Source organism: Cyprinus carpio, chromosome A18 (genome assembly GCF_018340385.1).
Source record: "Cyprinus carpio isolate SPL01 chromosome A18, ASM1834038v1, whole genome shotgun sequence".
NCBI classification, from domain to species: Eukaryota; Metazoa; Chordata; class Actinopteri; order Cypriniformes; family Cyprinidae; genus Cyprinus; species Cyprinus carpio.
The window spans coordinates 9,078,830-9,102,752 of NC_056589.1; the positions used below are offsets into that span (position 1 = coordinate 9,078,830).

At 37.3% G+C, this 23,923-nt stretch overlaps 1 protein-coding gene across 1 annotated transcript in view; it reads right to left on the reverse strand.

Annotated features, from left to right (window-relative positions):
- LOC109110285 (protein FAM214A-like) overlaps nt 1-23,923 on the reverse strand; it is a 56,881-nt gene that overhangs the window by 15,658 nt on the left and 17,300 nt on the right. Inside the window, exons 2-13 of the mRNA XM_042774973.1 lie at nt 15,633-15,817; nt 13,007-13,209; nt 12,797-12,922; nt 9,254-10,832; nt 9,007-9,129; nt 7,570-7,658; nt 7,272-7,368; nt 6,835-6,993; nt 6,546-6,614; nt 5,748-5,947; nt 4,378-4,635; nt 2,298-2,301 (exon numbers count right to left, since the gene is read on the reverse strand). Of these exons, the coding sequence (XP_042630907.1) occupies nt 4,482-4,635; nt 5,748-5,947; nt 6,546-6,614; nt 6,835-6,993; nt 7,272-7,368; nt 7,570-7,658; nt 9,007-9,129; nt 9,254-10,832; nt 12,797-12,922; nt 13,007-13,209; nt 15,633-15,817 (2,984 nt within the window). The 3' untranslated portion in view covers nt 2,298-2,301; nt 4,378-4,481. The remainder of the gene's footprint in view (nt 1-2,297; nt 2,302-4,377; nt 4,636-5,747; nt 5,948-6,545; nt 6,615-6,834; nt 6,994-7,271; nt 7,369-7,569; nt 7,659-9,006; nt 9,130-9,253; nt 10,833-12,796; nt 12,923-13,006; nt 13,210-15,632; nt 15,818-23,923) is intronic.

Here is a 23,923-nt window from a genome sequence, read left to right on the forward strand (position 1 = left end):
CTTATGAATAATAATTACGTAACTTACAGTTCATTGGGCGAACGTACACACGTGATTTAATGGCGTCCGCACGCTGAAAGACGAAGGCTGCATCATTGGCTGCTTCCTTGCTAGACCAGACCAGTACTTTCAAGGCTTCTAGGCTAGAGCTCTCTTGACTTTTCAGCACTGAACGATAGAATGAGGATGTCTGTCTACCAGGCAGTGTTATGAAGGGTTTTCTTCCCCACGGTGACGACATGAAAATAATATTTAAAAAAAATAATTTTATAAAAATACTATATATTTAATATATTCATGTCTCACTTTGTTTTGTACAATTCATGGAAGGACAATCATCTATGGCCTCCCAGTGGCTTACATCAAGGACAGTTGTGATTAATTTATAACAAAAAAAAATGCTTTCATCAATCTATCTATCTATCTATCTATCTATTTGTTTTGTACAATTTAAATCTATCTATCTATCTATCTATCTACACTGCAAAAACCGCTCGATCTTGCAGGTTTGCATTGCACAACATCAGAAAGATCAAGCCTGTCTTAACAGAGCATGCTGCACAACTTCTTGTCAAGGCCCTTGTCATTTCCAGGCTGGACTACTGCAATGCTCTTCTGGTTGGACTTCCATCAAACCTCTTTAAATGATTCCGAATGCAGCAGCATGGCTGATCTTCAACAAGCCCTAAAGGGCCCGCATCACACCTCTCTTTATCTCCCTGCACCTGCTACCGGTTGCGGCTCGCATTAAGTTCAAGGCATTGATGCTTGCATATAGAACAGCCACAGGCTCAGCACCCTCCTACTTCCTCTCACGAATCTATATACCATTCTGAAGCCTGAGATCTACAAGTGAGCGATGATCACTTTCCAGAACATTTTCATTCACTGTTCCTGGCTGATGGAATGATCTTCCCACCCACATCCATAATGCTGAATCAAGTGACAGCTAAAAAATATATTTTCTCAACATTTGATTGCATCCTAAAAAAAAGGCTTTCTCTTTCCTTAATCTCCACCTAGTACTTGTACAAATCTGAACAATGTCTGAAACTTTGTACTACGAGCACTTCCTGATGAGTCACTTGTTGTATTCCTGTAAGTCACTTTGGATAAAAGCATCTTTTAAATGAACAATGTCTGAAACTTTGTACTACGAGCACTTCCTGATGAGTCACTTGTTGTAACACTTCTGGGAAAGGAGACCAGAGACTGTTTTTTTTTTTTTTGTTTGTGCTATTGACTGTGCAAGGCCATAAACAGGTCAGGACAGACACTTACAGGACATGTCTGTGGTCAAATGAAGAGCATACTAATGCTATTAACAAAAACACAACAGTGTGCTAAAGCCCAATACTTTTGGATTGAACTATTTTTTAGAGTTTACACCGAAAAAAATGCCGTTTTAAAAGAGAAGTTACCAACTTTTTGCGACAGGTGGGATTCAGTTTACGGCATTTCTCAATCATTCCTATGGTATCCGTAAACGGCAAAAACTGAGTGTTGCACAACTCTGACTGAAATTCAATTACGTCAAGGCTGTGACTGGTTAAGGTACACATGATCAAGTTGACCGTTACGCTTTCTCCAATAGTAATACAGACCCTCTCATCTCCCTATAGTAAGACAATCTCTGTTTATAGTAATCTTGAAGACTTTGATTATCTTCTTCAAGTGTGTTTTGATTAGGGTTGGAGCTCAACTCTGCAGGAAAGTGGATCTTGAGGTCCAGAGCTGAGGACCCCTAGATTCATGGATGTCACCCTGCAATGTCCCACTGTGCCTTGCCTTACCCTGCTCTACATTGCCTTGCAGTTTCCGTAGACTGTTTGTTTTTTGTTTGGGGATTTAAATAAAGGCCCATTCTTGCTGCATTTGTATCCTCACCACAACACCATGCCTGATACCAAGCATCACATACCTACTATAAAATATTCAATAATAAGTAACAATGGCATGAATAATAACTGTTTCAAGTATAATAGTCAAATACGGGTTAGAAACATGATACAGAATCATGGTGTTTGATTTCAAGCACTAATTTTGGAATTATCAGATTTTTTTTTGTTACGTAAAGGTAGTTGATGTGAAAATTAGAGGGTGGTTTGAAAGAGGATTTTATTCTGGGACTCAAGGAAGCGGTCTACATATTTTAGTATATTTTAGCTCTCTGTCTTAAGGCTCTATCCCAGGTTTCTGAGTTTCCCTGTGATAGGTAGGATGTACCCATCTTTGGACCTGTGCCTAAGTTGACAACTTTGGAGGGTAGTTTTCTACAGTTGGTAAAAATCCACAATTAATCTTTGTCCTTACAGCAGTTTTGGAATTAGGCAGAGTTGGAGGAGTTAGCTCAGACTTAATGGCGGTCAACATTTTCCATGAATTTATTTATACCAGAGATGCCAGAGACCACTGATTGCCTTTGATTTGGCCTACCATGCCATATCACAAGAAGGTGAAAAAAAAATGCTTGAAGCTTATCTTCATGTCTCATCTATCTTTTTATTTGAAGGTGTTTAATTGGTGCTTGAAGCTTATTAAATCAAATTTGATTTCTGGCCCTTTGTAGTAAGTATTTTTGTAAAATTTGATATATATGTGTGTATATATATATATATATAAATATATATATATATATATATATATATATATATAAGTATATATGTAAAATTAGCTATATATGTGTTAATAGTTAGTAAGGTAGCGGTTAAGTTTAGGTATGGGGTAGGATTTAGGGATCTAAAATATGGCCATGCACAATAAGACATTAATATGTGCTTTACAACTACTAATAAACAGCCAATATGCTCGTAACATGCATGCTAATAAGCAACTAGTTAATAGTGAGAATTGGTCCTTAAAATATAGTGTTACCATATATATATATATATAGGCCTATACACATATATACAGTATATACATATGGGTGATGTTTCACTTCCTTCATTTTCACTTCAATGCACTTTTTGACTTTTTCATCCTCCTGCAGTTTCCTATAGGTCATGTGATTTACTGAAAAGCAGCAACTTACAGATACAGATTGTGCAGCGTTCTTTCATCAGTCGGGTGATTCAAGAATCCAAGACAAATCTGTTGTATGATATTCAGCAGCAGATATTTAATTTGCTCTTCGGGATCTAGATTCCAATTTTTATATTTATTACACATAATTATATAATGTCCAGCACATGTAGAATATTAGTTCATGTTAGGTCATTATGCATCAATTAAATAATGTTAACATTTACTAACCGTGTTAGTATTTGTTGAAATTAACATTCATTAACCTTAAAAAAATGCTGTATTTTAATGTAGTACTTGGGGTTGCTGAGATGTTGCTGCACACATTATTTTAAGATATTTACTTTAAGATATTTTAAGGTTTTAAAATTTCTCATTGTTTAAATGATCAGCCCTTTGTGGTCCCCTTAAATAGTGGAATTCCCTGCCTCCCTGTAGCAGCGCTTGGTGAGCTGTATGGTTTTAAACTGTAAGATTAGTGTGGTTTTTTATATGATCAGCCCTTTGTTTTATATGCAAACCCACATCCTTACAGAAATCCTTTTGCATTTTTAGCATTTCCGCCACCTACTGGGATGGGGTGTGAGGCCTCAATGAAAGAATACTGTATATTACATAGGCCCAAAATATGGTTCAGAAGGTACACACACACACACACACACACACACACACACACACACACACACACACACACACACACACACACACACACACAAGCATGAATGGTTGTTTGTATTTTGTAAGTTGTTAGTAGATAAAAACAGAGCACAAACATATGCATGTTTAAAGGTAATTTTATAGATATAATATATAATTCTTTTATTTAAGATCTGAATTTGAAAGACAAAAATACATGGTATGATTGAAACATATCTTGCACTACATCATAATGTTTTGCACAACAGGCATCACATGTGCAGTAAATTGAAAGTTCAATTTAAATATTAAATAAATGATGACAAAGAAAAGTAAATATGTAAACACTAAGCTAGTAAGATATTTGTTTTTCTATTGCAACACTTCCGATTAAAGTGGTTTGGTAACAGTACAAAGAAAGAAGTAATTGAACAAAACTCTTTTTCTTCCAGTTGTGGTGGAAAAAACACAGTGCTCTTCAAACATCCTTGTAGTTATTTACTTGAATTTTGTATAAAAAAAAAAAAAAAAACACGTTTGCTCACACCATGCCGAATGTCTGGAAATAAGCCTAAATGAAAACCCTACAATCTGTTGTTTTAAACCTAATGATGTTGAAGTACTGACGATTCATTGGTGTGTATTTTTAGGAATGGGGCATTAATGTGAACAGTCCTTCTGTGCATGTTTTTTTTTTTTTTTTTTTGTGTGTGATGGGGCGGGCCTCTCTATTTTTAATTCCCATACAAGAATGACAGATTTTGATTTAGTAAGGCCCCTATGCTGGATTAAAATCAGTATAGACTTGACTACACTAGATTAAATTAGCATCTGGGAGAGAAAGGGGGGTCGGCAGGTGACTCTGTGAATGACTTGAGCTCATATGCAGCACCACTGTCCACTTCCATGGATTTACGGGAGAAAAGGAGCCGAATGTCCCGATGGAGGTAGATCTTTCCAGATTTGGAGCTCTGGAACCTGAGAGAGAGAAAAGAGAGAAAGTGCAGTTAATAAACAGTTAATAAGAGTAACTAATAAGACTCACTAAAACAACTGATCAGACATATTTTGTGGCAAATACAGCTAGTTAGCAACAGTTTCCTTGTTTTCCTCAAGGGGGCGTATGATGGCTCCGAAAGTTTAATCCTTTGTAGCTCCTTCATTTCAAAAGGGGCACAAAAGGGGTCTTTGTGTCTTATTTCTGATTGACAGTATTTTATGCTATTTATGCAGCAGTGGCCAAAATAATTTCATTAATTATATTATGCTATTCTACTCACTTCTAGTATGATGGCTCCGAAAGTTTAATCCTTTGTAGATGATTGATTTAATGAAAATGTATGACCCCCTATTGCACTAAAATTATAAACCCAAAAATGCTAATTTTAGTATGGAATGAGTACTAATTAAATAGCTATATAGTTACAATATTAATTATGAATACATAAACATTAATACATTTATACATGTATGCTTCAACATTTTTTATATTGTTTAAATGAAATGAATCTGTATCCATTCATTACCTTCTAAAGGTATTACCTTCTAAAAAAAACCCAAAAGCTCTTATTTCACATGTACTGTAAATTCAAGATCTTTTTGACTAAATATCTCCATCAGATGACATTTAATTCAAATATAATTATGCTTACTTCATGTGTTGTTGTTTTTCTACATGTAAACATTTTTGTTTTTCTAAGTTGTTCAGATTTTTGGACAATTTTCCCTTTATTGGTTTTCAGTGGCGCAAATATCGGTGCGTTGATTTGATAAAAAATAAACCTGACAGCTTTCCTCATTCAAGTAGATAAAAGCCACACATTTATGACTAGAAAATAGCTGCCTGGAGGAGATTTCAAAATGCCAAATGAGAAGACTTGTTTTAATAAGGACTTCAAAAGAGCACTGCATTTTCACACACCCTTTCAGGCAACTTCTGGCGGCTTATTTAAATACGTATACATATTCATGAATAGGCATGTCGGGGCTGCAAACTACCAAAGCAAACAATGAGCATTTAAGCCCTGTATGCCTGAATGAAATCGTCGAGTGAGCACTCATGGTGATCAGCTTCATGCCACGGTACTGACCTCAGATGGACGAGGTAGCGGAGAGTTCGTCCTTGACTCAGTGGGGACGGCTTTTTGTTGTTATGTCCGTTGAACTCGCGTTTGACTGGGACTGAGAAGGTTCTCTGCCGCAGGAATGTCTGATGGCTAGCGGGCATTTCTCTCAGATCATACATCACCACAAACATCTTCACCACGGTCTTATTGGGGTTAAATAAGGTCTAACACACAGAGACAGAAGACAAAACATCCGCTAAGCGTCAGAGCTACAAAATCCAAAACAGAGAACACAAGCGCAAATCCACATTTAAAGTTACAGGCAGTGAGCATTTCATCAGAAAATTATGCTAATAATCTAAGTGGGAGGAAAACCATTAAAAACTTTATTGAAATAACAATTTTATTTTACTTTCCTCCAAAATCATTCATTAAAAACAGTAAATCAGAGTTATTTGTTCATGAATAATGCAAATCAAAGACTTTGAAGGAAGCACATGTACTGACACCATATATATGGTATAATGTATAAAGATTAGTGTTATAATGTATAAAGATTTACACAGGTTTTGAAAGGACTACACTGAAAAGGTTAGTAAGTGATTCATTTCTTACGATTCTTCTATAATGTAATTCCAAAGCATTCACCAGTAGATGGCGCATCTGTAAACTATTTTAATGGTCGACATTCTCCTTTGTTCATACAGTGCAGTCTGGTTATTACACACACTTGTGAGTAGCTATTACTCATTTGCAAAAGTGTGTTATGACCATAATTATGTGTGTGCGTGTTTTTTTTTTATATAATTTGTTTAATCGTACCACTTGAATGGTTCCTGAAGGAGGTACTCGATATCCCCTTTTACCGAGAGACTCCAAGTTTATGACGCCCTGAAGAAAAGCAGGAGAATTCGATCAAGATGAAGCCTTTTAAATAATGTAACAATTGATAATAACATTATAGACTCCTTAAAAAAATTTGTATCACGTTTCTGTATTTACACAACTGTACTAACCACAGAAAGGAGAAAAGAATTATTGAAACATCACAAATCTAACATACACGTGACAAGTACACAAAATATGTAAGTAACTCAGCTTGGGTGGTTACCATGTAGGGGGAAGGTGCGTTATCGTCAGAGACGCTGTAAAACGACACGTCGACAGGTAAGGTCATGTGACTGGGGCAGAACGTTCCGCTGGCGCCGACCTCTGCTGTGAAACCCTCGACTGTACCCAAGGGCTCCAAACGATAATTCAGAACACACTCCTACACAAACACACACAAATAAACACATCAACACAACAAAACATTGGGCATCTATCCATCCATCAATCTAGTCAGATTGAAATTATGACCAGATCTATGAACAAGTCTAGTTTTTACATTCATTCATTCATGACATGGAAATTTTATACATTTTAGAGGCATATGGTAAATGTGTGGGCAGAACAAAAGACAAAACCATAAGGCCAAATTAATAAAGAGGGTGTTGACATAAAGGATTGTTCACAATTGTGTGTGCATGAAATTATTTGTTCATCTACCTCAAAGTTTCCCAACAGGCTGAGGCTGGCTGGTGGAGCGCTGGCACTGAGGATCTGATGCGGAGACTCATCACAGTCTTGTAATCTTTTCAAAATCCTGCAAACACACACACACACAAACACACACACAAAGTTCAGTCAGCCATTTTGGGTAGTGTGTAGCTTTAGGGATAACTCTAGTGTGTGTGCACAGCAGATGGCAGTGTATGTAGGAAAGCCTCAGTAAAGGAAATGGCACAGTGAAATATGGAACAATGGCAATACAGCAGGAAATAAAGTGAGGAAAGAAAAGTCATACCTCTTATTGGGAGCCCATGGCAAACCTCTGCAATGAATCAGAGACGCATCTAAATCAAAATATCCTGTCTGGCTTTTTCTTTGAGGAACCTGAGGGGGAAGCAGTTGAACAAATTTACATCTTTGTTTTGCAAGCTTCTGACCAATTGCACAATGTATATAAACACGTACACTACTGTGCAAAAGTCTTAGGCACATTAGTATTTTCACCCCAAAGAACGGTGTTTGGCCAGTTATTTATATCTTTTGCTGTAGTGTGTCAGTAGAAAATATCAGTTTACATGTCCAAACATTCATTTTGCCATTAATTTTAATAATAATCTAGTGAGATTTTTGAATGCACAAGCACTCTGACAACAGCCGGTGCTCCACACAAAGATCTGATCTCACCATCATCGAATCTGTCTGTGATTATATGAAGAAACAGATGAAACTGAGACAATCTAAATCCAGGAGATTTAGAGACAATCAAAAATCTCAGTAGATTATTATTAAAATTAATGGCAAAATGAATGTTTAAAAAAAATGTAAACTGATATTTCCTACTGACACACTACAGCAAAACATATAAATAAATGGCTTAAAACTCTTTTTTGGGGTGAAAATACTAATGTGCCTAAGACTTTTGCACAGTACTTTCTATTTATAATCTATATAAAAATAAATCTATTTATACTGTTATAACATACTGTACCCAATTTACAATTGCATATAAGTTTCTTTTAATGTTTATCTCTTATTCTCCCTCTTTATTTTTTAAATGTACCTTGTATATTTAATATACGCAAGAACTTTAAGCTCCTGTAAACCAGAAAATATTGTGTGTATGTTTGTGTGCGCGCGCGTGCTGTAATTCCTTAATAATAAAACCTAACCCAATCTGAATGGAGACAGGAATCTTGTACATAATAAACGAAACAAACAAACAAAAAACAGTAAATAGTACCTTTGTTTTAGTCTGGTCATGTCTCGCAGAAAATGCTGATCAAAACAGTTGTTTGTAACATTTAATGAAAGAGTGAGAATTACATTTGAGTGGATCTCTAGAGAACAAGAGCACCACTCATGTGGAGTAACAGCACCAAACTCCCACACAGTGAAGTGCCTGAGTCATACGGTACGAATCTGAACTCCACAGTCCACAGGGCTGCCATCGGTATGATTTGAAAACACTCATGGCTCAATTTACTAAGAATATTAATGGAAAGTATTAATAAAAAGTTGGGAGATATTATTACAGTAAGTCTGTGGCCCATAAGACTTCATTAGAATGTCATCTAGGAGGCATAGAAACTCTATGGACAGCATTTGAGACAAACAATAAGCGATTCAGATGTAAGAGTAGATGAGTCACAGACAAAGCCTCTGGGGTCCTTTCAGAAAGATGCTATGCTATAATCTCTGTGTTGAAGAGAGACAGAGGGATCTATACTCTTACTGGGCTGGAGAGGAGAGGTAGGCCTGTGCAGGGGTGGAAGGCTTTTGTTGTGGTTCCATCTATGGAGTGGCGATTCTGTTTCTTCCAGTTACTGCATGGCTTCAGAGAGGAGGGGTGGCGTTTCTGTTAATAAAAAGACGGAGAGGAGAAATTCAGTAGTGAACAAAACAAATGTAATCCTATAAACCCCCTTGAAAGTTCAATAACACATAAAAAAATGCACTGAAAGAGAGGCATATCAACTCACAGTATGATTGTTCTGGGCAGGGGCAGGACTGGAGGTGTTGCAAGTAATGTTGGCTGGTGTGCTAGAGGAAGAAGCCCAGGGCTCCTGGTTCTTATCCTTCTCAGGACAAGTGGACCCATCCCAGAAATCCTTTTCTGCTCCTTTTTCATGGTTTGCTTCTTGGGTCTTGAAGGGCTGGAGGTATCCAGTCAGGTTGAGGCCATTCTCCTGAGGAGAGCTTGCATGGCTAGAGTTGTTTTTCAAGGAGGTCCAGGACTCTCTACTGGCGTACTGTTGGTTATTACTTGCCGTTAAAGGCTGTGATTTTGTAACACTGTGGTCTTCAAGTTTTAAACTGGCCACATTTTGTGGTCTAGGGGAACAGTCTCGATTAATGCGACTAGAGTCAGGAGATCTACAAAATTTTGTTGCTTGAGATATATGAGGATCTGTGCTTGCCTCACCATTGGGTTCACTTGAAGTCTTCTCATGGCTTGATGATACAAAGCCATTCATCTGCGCGCTGTTATTTTTGTCAACCTGTTCGGTTTGAGAGGTCTTTAATTTATAGGTGCCATTCAGGAGACTGTAGGAATGTTGCAGTCGCTCCTGAATCAACCTTGAGATGTCCTGAACTGCATCTGCAATGAGAGAACCCTCAGCGGACTGGTCACTAAGTACCAGGCGCCTACACGTCGAGAGTTTTGGGGAAGTTTTTGACTCATGGTCAACTCTATCCAGCCGTGTTCTGCTTCTAGGGCTCAAGGGGGTATCGAAGAGAGAAGACCGGCTCCTCTCAGGGATTTCTGGACCAGTTCCATTGTGGTTTTGAGGCTGTGGGGTAGGGAAGAGGGGCTCTTTGGATTTCTTCAAGCGCTCCTTATCCTGTGATGAGTTCCACGTTGTTTTGTGTCCAGGCGGTTCTTGAGAAGTGAAGAGAGCTTCAGGGAGATGGGGAGCTGTGGGGTCACATAAATTCAATCGCTGAGCAATGCGGGCGATGACTTCCTGTCTCTCCTGAAGTAGGGAGCCAATGAGGGGGTTGGTTTCACCTGAGATGAAGCTGGGACTTGGACCGGGGGTAACTAAAGGGTCGGTAATGGAGAGTGATTTAAAACCACGAATTGGTGACTCCACACTTGAAGCCTTTGGGCTCTCTGCCCCATCATTACAAGAGTTATACGCCTCTGTAGGGGGGGCGTCCACACTGCCATTCAGCCGAGAGTACAGCCACTTGACGGCTTTGCCTGGTGGGAGAGGTGACTCAGGGTGAGGGGGGCATTTACGGGTGTTCAGAGGGCTGTGGGGAGGTGGAGAAGGGCGAAGAGGCCTGGAGAAGAGTGGAGATCCTGGCAAACGGAGGGAACTGCGATTCTCTCCAGGATGGTTCCTACCCTCTCCATGCTCCAGACTTTTCTTGCCCAAAAAAGCAATACCTGAGTGGATGCTACATTTGAGTATGGGGTATTTGGGCTGGCGAGGCAAAGACTGAACCCGCACTTTAAGAGCGACACTATGGGACATGTTCGGGACAGGGAAAGCATGTTCAGAGGGTGTTTGTGAGAAGTTCCATATCAGTTCTTCATCCGCTGCACTTATTCTGCAAAATACAGCAAATGCGATTGTTAATAAATCCATTTTTATGTAAACTGCTGCAATGAATCAAATGATACAATGCATGTAAGATATGACTTTCTGTCTTTCTTCCTTTCCCTCTTCATTCCCTTGTAGTGTTGTCACGGTACCAAAATTTCAGTATTCGGTACCAATACCAGTTAAAATCCACAATTCTCTGTACCAATTTCGGTACCAAAGCAAAACACAAAAACATGCTAATTAAAAAATGTGACTATACTTTCATTTAATCCAAACTGTGTACATATTTAATTTTAAATGATTTTTAATTTTAACCCTTTCGCACGTGAGTTTAAAATATTCAAGCTGAGACTCCGGCGTGAGTTCTTTTTCAGGCGACCGTTATTTAGAGTGTACCGCCTTATTGTTTCCATGGCGACGCATCATGCTTGTCATGTGACACACCAAAGCCAAAATAGATCTGTATGACACATGGATCGCTTTTATTTCGTTTTCCCTGTTTTATTCAAAATATTCACAAACATGCTCATTATATTATGGTATATCTGATATTCCGATTCTGAAATATGTGCAAGTAAATATATTTGGTAGTTTAAACACTTTTATATCGACCGTGTTAGTTAATCTATACCGGGTGATGGGCGCCGCCATGTTAGTTCACGCTGAATCCGAGCTGTGGGATTTACAGCATGCAAATTCATCCTTTCCTCCCGAAACACGTTAAAGTAGGTCTCTGCTAAACTGGGAGAAAGGCAGAGTAAACTTTATAGTTACCTACACAATCTCTATATGATATCAATAAAAACGTAGTCAGATTATATTTGTAAGGGTCATTATTGCCTTTTCCATAGACATCAGCGTGTATTTTACAAACTGCAAATGTATTTTTTTCCTAGTACTTATGTGTTTTTAAATATCTGAAACCTAAAATAAGCATTATATGGTTGAAAACACTGAATATTTGTGATAATATGTCCAGCGCTCAGCGCGTCTGATCTGGCTCTGAGCCAGCCAAAGAGCGAAAGCGGATTTTAAATTCAGCAGTTGATGACGTGACACACTGAAAGTTCTAATCACACCGGTGTGATCGTACGCTTCAGGGACCAGCCAAAACTGATCACACCAGTGTGATCGTACGCGCTAAAGGGTTAAAGCCAAGAATAACAACTAGGGCCTTACAGGCAAGATTAAATGAAAATGACATCCATAATTTTCTGAAGACAATCGGTTTTCTTCAGAAATACAGTGATGTAAAAACACCTGCACCGGGTTTAGACTTTGACACGTGCAGTGCTCATGTTTATTCAACGAAGTCAACGCCTTTTGGAAAATCTGTTTGTTGCGGTCAGTTTTGATATTTTCCAATGTATGGGAAACACTGCGAATCTTACCTGCTTGAACTCTTTCATTTGATCTGGGCATCTGTCTTTGAAGCGTTTTTTTTAGTTTGGTGCGTTTCCTTCTTTTTGAGGTCACCTCATCTCATTGCTTTTATGAAGAGAGCGCATCTGTGCACCTTTCGAATAGCGTACCAAGAACCGGGTTGACCGGGTACTCGGTACTGCCGGTACTTAAAAAAACTGGTACCGTAACATTTTCATTTTTTTAGTATCGATTTGGTACCGAAGTCTTTTGACAACACTATTCCCTTGACTTCCTGTCTCTTCTGACTGAAACATTCCTACAGTCTCCCGAAAGGCATATATAAAATCTTCTGGAAGGTTTTACAAAACATTTCCATAGCATTTTTACATAATTTTTTGGTTTACATTTCATTAACAAATTCCATGGACTCATCAACATATACATTGCTGTGTTATAAAACACTCCTCGTGAGAATCCTACCTAGGATCCTTCCAAAATGTAATATAGCTTCACATTTATCCTTCACAAAGATGCCAAGCTTTGTAAAGGATAAATGTCATAATTTCTTCCTACCCTTGAAAGTGTTTGTGTAGATTATGTTACCTGTATAGGATGTTTCTAGGTACAAGTCCGTGAGAGGCACTGAGCCATGCACTGAGCTGCGAGAAAAACACGTAGGAACGCACAGCCAACAGCAAGGTTTTCTCCTCAATAAATCGATCTCCACTCCTGCAACAAACACCAAGTTTGTTAAATCTCCCTAGACCTGTGGGAAAGAATGTGTATTGGAAGTACTGTGAAGAGAAGTCTTACTGTCTGGGCACTGGCTGTAAAGTCCATCTCTCTAGTAAGAGTGCATCTTGCTTTATTGCTGGATCATTTAGGTCTGTGCAGTCTGTGGTCAGGCCTTCATCGCTATAGCAACAGTCAGGAAGCAGCATCACCTCAATCATGATGGGGATGTGATTGCGCCATAGTAACATGACCTCTGACCTTGTTCTTCTTGCCTGACGACACTGCATTGGGGAAAACGTTTTTTGTTTACTACATTACACTGTCCGAACTGTAACTGGTTTTGACAGAGTGCTAGTGACTTTAAGATGCAAAATAATATAACTATCATGCACAACAATCTGTGAGTCATTAACTTAAAGGTGAAGGGAACAGTTTCTTTGTCATGAGCAAACATTCTGTTTTCAAACAGGTTTCCAAATAGAAACTCCTGTCTGTCCTTGTTAATAAAGAACAGCAAGTTAAAAGAATAATGTTTTCTCAGAGGTATACAGCTGTTGATAACAACATAAAGACATAATTTACTGCTTGTTAACACTGAATTTTACTCTTACAAATTGTTATATGTAACTAGGTGCCCCTCCTTGGCTTAAAGGGGTGGTTGGTTATGATTACACGTTTTTAACTTTAAGTTGCTGTTAGAGCATAAACAACATCTGCAAAGTTACAATGCTCAAAGTTCAATGCAAAGGGAGATATTTTATTTTACAGAAATCACTGTTTAAGGACTACAAAAAAAAGGCTTGTAGGGACAACAGTGATCTTTTTTTTGGGTTTGGGACATCACTAACCCCCACGTTTACATAAACCCTGCCCCTGGGAACATACAACTACCTGTAATGGTAAGGGGGCATGGCATTTCCTGACAATGCACACTAGGCGATTAGCTAAGCACAACACACTGGGCCAGCTAACCAATCTGAGCCCGGCTGCATATTTCTGAGGGAGGGGCTTCATAGAACCAGGAACTCAACAGACCATTTTGACAAGAATGGAAACAGTGGTGTAGAATAAAGGTAAAATACATAAAAATAATATATATGAAGGTGCATCTCAGTAAATTAGAATGTCGTGGAAAAGGTAATTTATTTCTGTATTTCAACTCAAATTGTGAAACTTGTGTATTAAATAAATTCAGTAAACACAGACTGAAGTAGTTTAAGTCTTTGGTTCTTTTAATTGTTATGATTTTGGCTCACATTTAACAAAAAACCGACCAATCTCAACAAATAAGAATATGGTGACATGCAAATCAGCTAATCAACTCAAAACACCTGCAAAAGTTTGCTAAGACTTCAAATGGTCTTTCAGTTTGGTTCACTAGGATACACAATCATGGGGAAGACTGCTGATCTGACAATTGTGCAGTAGACAATCATTGACACCCTTCACAAGAAGGGTAAGCCACAAACATTCATTGCAAAAGAAGCTGGCTGTTCATAGAGTGCTGTATCCAAGCATGTTAACAGAAAGCTGAGTGGAAGAAAAAGTGTGGAAGAAAAAGATGCACAACCAACCGAGAGAACAGCAGCCTTATGAAGATTGTCAAGCAAAATCGATTCAAGAATTTGAGTGAACCTCATAAGGAATGGACTGAGGCTGGGGTCAAGGCATCAAGAGCCACCACACACAGATGTGTCAAGAAATTTGGCTACATTTGTCGTATTCCTCTTGTTAAGGCACTCCTGAACCACAGAAAATGTCAGAGGCATCTTACCTGGGCTAAGGAGAAGAAGAACTAGACTGTTGCCCAGTAGTCCAAAGTCCTCTTTTCAGATGAGAGCAAGTTTTAAATTTCATTTAGAAACCAAGGACCTAGAGTCTTGGGGAAGGGTGGAGAAGCTCATAGCCCAAGTTGCTTGAAGTCCAGTGTTAAGTTTCCACAGTCTGTGATGATTTGGGGTGCAATGTCATCTGCTGGTGTTGGTCCACTGTGTTTTTTGAAAACCAAAGTCACTGCACCCGTTTACCAATAAATTTTGAAGCACTTTTGGCTTCCTTCTGCTGACCAGCTTTTTGAAGATGCTGATTTCATTTTACAGCAGGATTTGGCACCTGCCCACACTGCCAAAAGCACCAAAAGTTGGTTAAATGACCATGGTGTTGGAGTGCTTGACAGGCCAGCAAACTCACCAGACCTGAACCCCATAGAGAATATATGGGGTATTGTCAAAAGGACAATGAGAAAGAAGAGACCAAAAAATGCAGATGAGCTGATGGTCACTGTCAAAGAAACCTGGGCTTCCATACCACCTCAGCAGTGCCACAAACTGATCACCTCCATGCCACGCCGAATTGAGGCAGTAATTAAAGCAAAAGGAGCCCCTACCAAGTATTGAGTGCATGTACAGTAAAATGAACATACTTTCCAGAAGGCCAACAATTCACTAAAATGTTTTTTTTATTATTGGTCTTATGAAGTATTCTAATTTGTTGAGATGTGTGCATTGAATTTATTTAATACACGAGTTTCACAATTTGAATTACTGAAATAAATGAACTTTTCCACGACATTCTAATTTATTGAGATGGACCTGTATATTTTTAAATTAGACATAAACACAAGTTACACTGGACCCCATAAACACAATCGAGCCTTCGAAAAAAGCTGATCAACCACCCCTTTAATAAAAAAGGTGTAACCCACCTGTGGTATTTTGTCACTGCATTCATGTTTGGTAAGGACAGGCATAGCAGACTGGGCAGGTGGGCAGTGAACACCCTCTGTCCGCCCCTTTACGGAACATTCTGGTGTCCGTCCTTCTGTGATCAGGAGTGTGAGGAAAACCAGGAACTCCTCAGCATCATACTCAAAGAATTCCTCTGCTGCTTCTAAAAAGACAGAGGTGAGACATCAGTTGAGTTTAGGGATATGCCAGTATCAAATTTTCATGTTGCGATTAATTGCTAATTCTTTAATTGCTAATGCTGCTAAATATTGGAATACCTAAGATTAATGAATGTTCAGAATAATTTTTCATTGCCAGTTTGTAAACTAATAAATTAACTAATTTTAACTAATGAAGTCCTAATGTAAAGTGTGAACAAACAATAAAGAATCAAAACACTTTTAAACAATATCTAGGGAAAGTTGCAGTCCAGATTAAACTGTAAAAAAAAGTTTGAAAATGAATAGCCTATTAAGTCTAAATATTTAAGTATTTGGCGCTGTGATGAACACCATAGCAAATCCACAAATCTGAATGGGTATTTAAATCTATTTAAATACATTTTAGAAAGTAGTGCAGCTGCTTTATTTATGGGGATCCAGGGTAACGGCTGCATTTTCTGCAGTTTAGCGCCATCTGCTGTCAGAGAGTGAATGTGCTTTCATTCAGCGCATCTCTCACTGTTCCCCCATGGGGTTCTCATTTGACCAGTTGATGGGAAAAATATTTTATAATGTATAATTATTCACAGTATTTAGAAGTGCCCACAATATGAATATTTTGCATATTCATTACCGTAATATATCGCATTACCAAATACCGGCAGATGTCTAATTTAGTTACTGACATGTTGCCATTTATTCATTCAAAAACCTCAGAACAGCATTACTAAGATTACTGCTGGTATATCCTCTCGGAGTAACACATTCTCACATCGGGATTATTGGATTATCCTAAAAATCGCTTTTTGTTCCTTATAAGACACACTTTAAGACTTTTTTATTTCCTTGGGTTGGGACATACTGAGTGGTTTGTCAGTAGTTTACATCACAGGCGGCAAAAACATGTACTACTTGCTAATGCTAGTCAATTGATGGAGAGACCAAGCTATTCTAAATATCATTTAACTAGATAAAAATATGTATGTGTCTCTGTGAACAAAATTATATATTTTTTGTAACACTTTTTTAAAGTCCATTAGCATATAGATCCTGAATGCTATTGATTAGCCTCAAAGCTAATAAACATGGACTAGAAACTCACTAAACTCCCATTTCATAACCAATGGTTACTGAAACATTAGGAAGAGATTTAACTTCTGTTTTCATACAACCAGAAACATATAGCCAGTTTCACAGTTCCAGAGAAGATAACACTGTTTATCCATAGCAAACAATCTTTACTCTGTTTACCAGCTGTGAAAACTGAGCTATGCAAACACGCATTCACCAGCAGCAAAACATACCTGATCAACAGCTTAATAAGAAACCAGCTGTCTGGATTTAAATGTAATGTAAAAACACTTGTTAAGGGTTACTCCATCCCAAAATGAAAATACTTTCCTGGACCTTGACACTATTATTTATTTGGCAGTCTATGTGACAGTCTCAAGTCTCCCTGTTTTCATCCAAAATATCTTAAATTGTGTTCCGAAGACGAGATTTATGGGTTTGGAATGACGTGGGGGTAAGTGATTAATGACTAAATATTCATTTTGGGATGGAGTATCCCTTTAAATTCGACAACAGATTCTGAGTCAGAAATTTCAAAACACAGCTGGATTTGACACCCATAACCTGTTTGAATACCAACCTTATTGTCTATATGTATAAACCGTAAAGATGACAATTCATAATAGGTAAAACATTTAATAATTAATTTAATAATTCCAATTAGAAGTAATCATTCCATCCACCTTGAGGTGCAGGTGAGCCCAAATAATTTGATATTACACATACGGAGCAGTTTAGAGCATAAGCTGTGTTGGTAATTATACCATATTTTTGTGGAGAACCAGACAAAACTGAGATTCATTTCCCCACAGCTTTGAGCTGCAAACAAAAATGTCTACATGGCAGTTGAAGTCCGTTACAGCCAGCCAATGAGCCTATTGTTCTGACAGTGTCAAGACTCCCAGGACAACAGAAAGTATCCCATCCCTGACTGCACAGCCTTCTCTCTCTCTCTCTATTACCATCTAAAGGTGCATGTTCTCATTGTTTGTGAACCAAAACAGTATTCCACTGAAATGACATCAAATAATATCACATACTCACACAACTCTTTTTTTTTTTTGTTTTTTTTTTGTACTGTCTTCGCAAGCAGACAGTACATAAAACAAAACTGCTACAGGTGACATTTTAATTTGGCTACTTCAGCCACATTCCATTATAATTAATCTTATTTCATATATTAACCAGTGAAGTTTAAATGTCTAAATGATACTAGGAATATCCTTTTACAATGAAGTGTGTTAAATATCAGTAAATATCATGTATGTACTAATAAAATATCTTCTTGAATTCATTCATTTTAAAAAATGTTGTTATGCCACATACAAATATACTTTGTCAATCTAGCTGTTGAAATCACGTGTTGTTAAATATCCTTCTCATGATGCAATGTTAAAAGTTTTGATCCTTTTTTTTTTTAACATGTCATGAGGCTTGAAAAGGCACAGAATGATCCATGGGGTTGAGTACACGCAATAAAGCTCTGCAAAGAGAAAGAGTCTACTGATTCTCTTTTTGGTAGGGTTGTGTCAAAACAATACTGACACATTCAAGTCTATTTCAGGAATCATTTCCTTACTACAATCTCTCAGTGGCTTGGAAACCACATTTTACAACAGGGCTCTTATGGTGACTTGCTGAGCGTGCATGAATGAACCTTTTTTTCCAGCTCCATATTGATGATACTTTTAGACTGAACATGTCAGCTGGTGTTCACAATGTGAATACACACACTTTGGTTTAATTGTGGAAAAAAAACAATACTATGTAAACCAGTTACCATCCTGAAAAACCAATGGGTGGAGACACCAAATAGCTGATGGACTGTTAGTCCCGGAAAACAACAACAACATACTGTGAAGAACTGTTCTATGACCCACTTTTGTGAAACTAATATATTATCTTTTCTTCTTTTGCAAAAAGACAAAATAAACATTTGCTTCTATATATTGGAATTGACTGGCATTTATTCATGAAATTAAAAGCAGAGTTTACCAAAAGCTTCACAAACGGTCCAGATGACTTGGGCCAGTTTTATACTCGCTCTGACAAAATCTTATTTTAGTGAAATAAAATAAAATCACAGTATGATTACAAGTAGGAAGGAACTTCTATTTTTCATCTGTTAAAATACTAATCACTTATAAAATACTTAGTTAAATGTGCATCAAAGGGAAAAAAAAAGGCTCTAAGGCTTTAAGGCTCTAAGATCTAAAGCAAGGGAAGGAACATTATGTTTATCTTTATTAAGTACCCTGATAACATCATCCTTCTCTTGGTGTTCTATCCACCTTTTTCATCCCGTAAATCTTTCCTGCCAATCACCAAGCAGCAAAGAAGGTGGAGAAAAGCCACGTGCAGGGCTAGCGTCACCACCACAAAACAGCTGATGGTTAATCTCGCGTGACTTTGTGAAACAAAGAGCCAGATCTCTGCACAGAGACTATGCTGGCAATACCATGACAGCAGATAATGATGTTTGTTCCTGTTTATTCCTGCCATGTTTACATATAAGCTCATCAGCATTACATAAACACAATCTTATAAGGGCCTGATTTATCGCAAGGCTTTTTATGTTGTTTAGTGGGAGGTGTATTTGTCAGGCCTGTTTTTTACTGCACTGGCTGGCTGTTGCAGTATGCATTTCCATATGTGTGTGTGTACACACATTCTTACAGGGAACTCCTCCCACGTGCTAACTGCAAGAGGAGAAACCACAGACAACAGAGCGAAAAAGCAGGGGGTTGAAACTGCCAGCTGAACCGGAGGAGTAAAAAGGAGAGAGAAAAACAGAAACACAGTATTTCCCTCATGTAGGTTAAAGGTAAAGTTTCAGCAGGGGAGGAGTGACAGAACACTGGGTTCAGACAGGGAGGAGGAGCAAACGAGAGGCAGAAAAATACAACACAAAGGAAGAATAAAATACCAGCACCCCATAGATTTCTTTCTTGTTATGAACTGCCTGAGCTTATTCTCTCTCATGCAATCATACAAAACAGTCTAAAATCAGTCAGACTGATGTGACTGGAAAACATCAAACAAACAAAAAAGAAAAAAACAAAACAAAACAAATAAATCACATAAAACCACAAACAAAATAACACAAAACAAAACATAAAACAAAAAACATAAACTATTTAAAGGGATAGTTCACCCAAAAATGAAAATTTGATGTTTATCTGCTTACCCCCAGGGCATCCAAAATGTAGGTGACTTTGTTTCTTCAGTAGAACACAAACAAAGATTTTAACTCAGACCTTTGCAGTCTGTCAGTCATATAATGGAAGTGAATGGCAATCACAGCTTTGAGAGTCAAAAGACGATCATGATGATACATTGATGTGTAAAGACACGAAACGATCAGTCTGTGCTAGAAACTGAACAGTATTTATATCGTTTGTTACCTCTGATTCACCGCAATGTCCGAACTGTCCTGAGTGCGTTCTCAACAGCCAGCATGTGACGCGTCTTGTTCTTCTTCTTGCTTTATAGCTGATTGCAGACTTATAAGTGCGTCACCTATCTCTCAAATGGACCATGACACTCCTAACTGAGATTGTAGATAGAGTGTCAATGGTCCATTTGAGAGATAGGTGAGGATAATGCATTTATAAGTCTGCGATCCGCCGTAAAGCAAGAAGAAGATGCATCACGCGCTGGCTGATGAGAATGCGCTTTTTGTTTGTGTATGTTTTTTTGACTCTCAAAGCCGTGATTGCCATTCATTTCCATTATATGACTGACAGACTGCAACTGTTTGAGTTAAAAATCTTTGTTTGTGTTCTACTGAAGAAACAAAGTCACCTACATCTTGGATGCCCTGGGGGTAAGCAGATAAACATCAAATTTTCATTTTTGGGTGAACTATCCCTTTATACCACGCCCATTCCGCCCCGCCCCTGCCGGAGACAACATAGGTGACACGCACCATAAACACACATCAGTTTGGTTACGCTTTATCTCAAACAGCATGTTTCAGGCCTTATTCACAACAATTAACAATTATTTATAAATTGACCTAATAGCTTTTCTCTGTCTTAGAGAGTATAGGTCACTTCGGAGTACTTCAGTGATCCGGCCAGTTTTAGACCTGTCTTACCATAGACACATGTTCTTGACCTGGAGGTTTTCTCACGTGTGCTTGTTGCATTTAAGCATTTTTTCCCTCACATGCCACAGAGTTTGAGTGAGCAGCAGCATGCGTGTTGGGTCTAGGACAAGTTAGACTAGTGTTTCTTATATAATACAGGGATATTTCAGGCGCTGGTGCACTAGCATTATTAAAGTGTGTGTACAAGTGCAAATATGAGAGAATGCAACTGGACTAGGGATGTTCATTTTAACCAGTAAACCGTTAACTGACCATTAAGAATTTTGACCGATTAATACAATCAGTGAAACAGTTTAAAAAGTCATTTATTTATTTTCTGTAATTTATCAAAATATTTAAAAAGGTTTGCTGCATGATCAAAATTTGCTCTGCATATAAATTTGTTAGTTTTTTAGAGAGAGAGAGAGAAAAAAAAGTCGCGTATAATAAGTCACATTTTATTATTTCATTCAGAAATGGGCCTAATGCCGACTGTTAGTTTTGTTTACGTATTCGCAATGTATTTGAATGCCAAAGTATTATTTATGTACTTCACTCGCGTTCCAATATCTACGTAAAACAATATGTTTTGCATAACATCAGGGCGGTACGGTGATAACACTTAACAGCACAGATTTCCCTACATATACTGAGCAGTGTGTTTTTTTCCATATGTTTGACTGACTGTATTTCATTATGATAATGAACCGGCTGCATTGTCAAGGTAGCAAAACTACAATAACTTTAATTTTTTCCTTCTAACAGTGGAAGCAGATATTCCTTTTAGTCAAAGATAGTCGGAATTGTAAACAGTTTGCCTTTATTTGTGTACATTCACAATAAAAACAAATATTTGTGCGTAAAATAAGCCTAAAGAAAAATAGGTTGCCACTTTCTGCCGTCTGGTTTCCTTTATTTGTGTACATTAATAAAACCGAAACCAAAAATGAATAATTTATTATTTAAAGTAAAAATATATTTCTCGTATAGGCCTCTTTTTTCATTTTATATATATATATATATATATATATATATATATATATATATATATATATATATATATATATATATATATATACATACATACACACACACATACATATACATATACATATACACACAGATGTATATAGACTAGCTTTATTATGTTTTACTCTGCTAGCAAAAGCGCTGCAGTTGCGTGATATGAAGACCATGTGAATCGGCATTACGGCATTCACTTTTTAGCACCACTCACTAAACATTTAATTTCCTTTTAAACTTTTTTGCTTAACTCTCTGGGGGTTACACTTTGAAAGTGTCGTGAAATGTGCAAGAAGCAACGTAACAGGCACATTTTGCACTGATATGTAACTATGGGTGGTTATACGTTAAAGAACTTGTGGTGATGTCAAAACACTGAGTTTCTAAGGAGACATTTTTGCGGTTTAATTTTAATAACTGGGGATGAATTTTTGAATTGTGAATTATACAGTACTTCCACCTAGTACATCAAACTCTTTCTTTTCAACAGAGCTAGAGCAATACTGTTTTCCATGATATGAGATAAAAGAGGCAAACCAACAGAACTACAAACTGCACACCACTAATAAGTGAGCACAGAACACAGTAACGCTGATATATTCAGCTCTTCATATCTTATAGAAACACCAGTCTTGATCCACATTTACAGCAAACTCTTCTCTTTCTCTGCGTAATCAGACGACATTGTGAGTGCTTGCCTAGTTTCTCATGCTGTAGATTAACCTGGCACTGTAGGAAAGAGTTAAGTTGTACATTTATATAACCAGTGGCAGCATAGGAGAAAAAAGATTTCTGGGAATTTTCTGCTGTACTGAAATTTCTCTTAATGGCAGCTGGGTTCAGAGTGATTATAAGGACGATTTCATGTCCCATCACCCCACACTGCAATCATGATTACTGACAAGAGTCCAAGAGCGAGACAGAAAGAGACTATCTTTCTGTCATAAAGAAATTATTAGCTTACATGTGAAATGTGTCCATTACAGGTGACTAAAATCTTTTCATTCACCTTTTAAGTTGTATTTGCTATATACAGTCCATAAAGTTAAGAAACAGCAGGATTGTTTGTTTTTTTTATTTGGTCCATAAAGTTAAGAACCCTCCAAAATGTGTTTGCGAGATGTAAACTCTGAATTCTGAAAAAAAGGTCCTTTTAAGTTGTATTTGCTATATACAGTCCATAAAGTTAAGAAACAGCAGGATTGAAGAATAGAATTGCAAGAAAAAAAAGGCAGAATTTTTGATTTATATATTTGAAGTTACCTTTTACATTTATTTTATTTTTTAGTCTGGCAAAAATTATTTAAGTATAAAAAGTATTAACTATTTCTAATTATTCACAAAAAAAACTTTAAATGTAGCGAGTTGAATACAAGAAGTTAAATGTACCTAGAAGAACATGTTTTTAATCTCTAAATACAAATTTTATAATTTTTGGGGCACAAAGACAAAAATGTCAGGTTGGTACAATTGTCATGATATCATTATTATCATCAAAATTTTGTTTCATTTACCTTACTCTGGCACATCTTTTTAAATTATTTCTTAGAAGAAAAAATAGCATTGAAAACCTTTTTGTTAAAATATGAATGCATACCCATCTATAATGTATAATATAATTTCTAAATATAAATATTTGAAAAACTTCTGTCATAACACAGGAAATGGCATTATAAAGAGGACCCCTGAAAGTAAGGTTAGTTCAGGTCGTAAAATGTGGCTCTTAATATTTATACAAAAATACTCTTTAATTATATACATACTGTATAATCTTTTTTTAAATGACTTGCATGTACATGAATGAATGAATAAATGAATTAATTATTTTTTTAATGACTTGCACAAGAGAAATATGTTTATTTGATGGTTACATCACATGGTATATTTTGAGGTGACTTTTGTCCAAAAAAAAAAACAAAAAAAC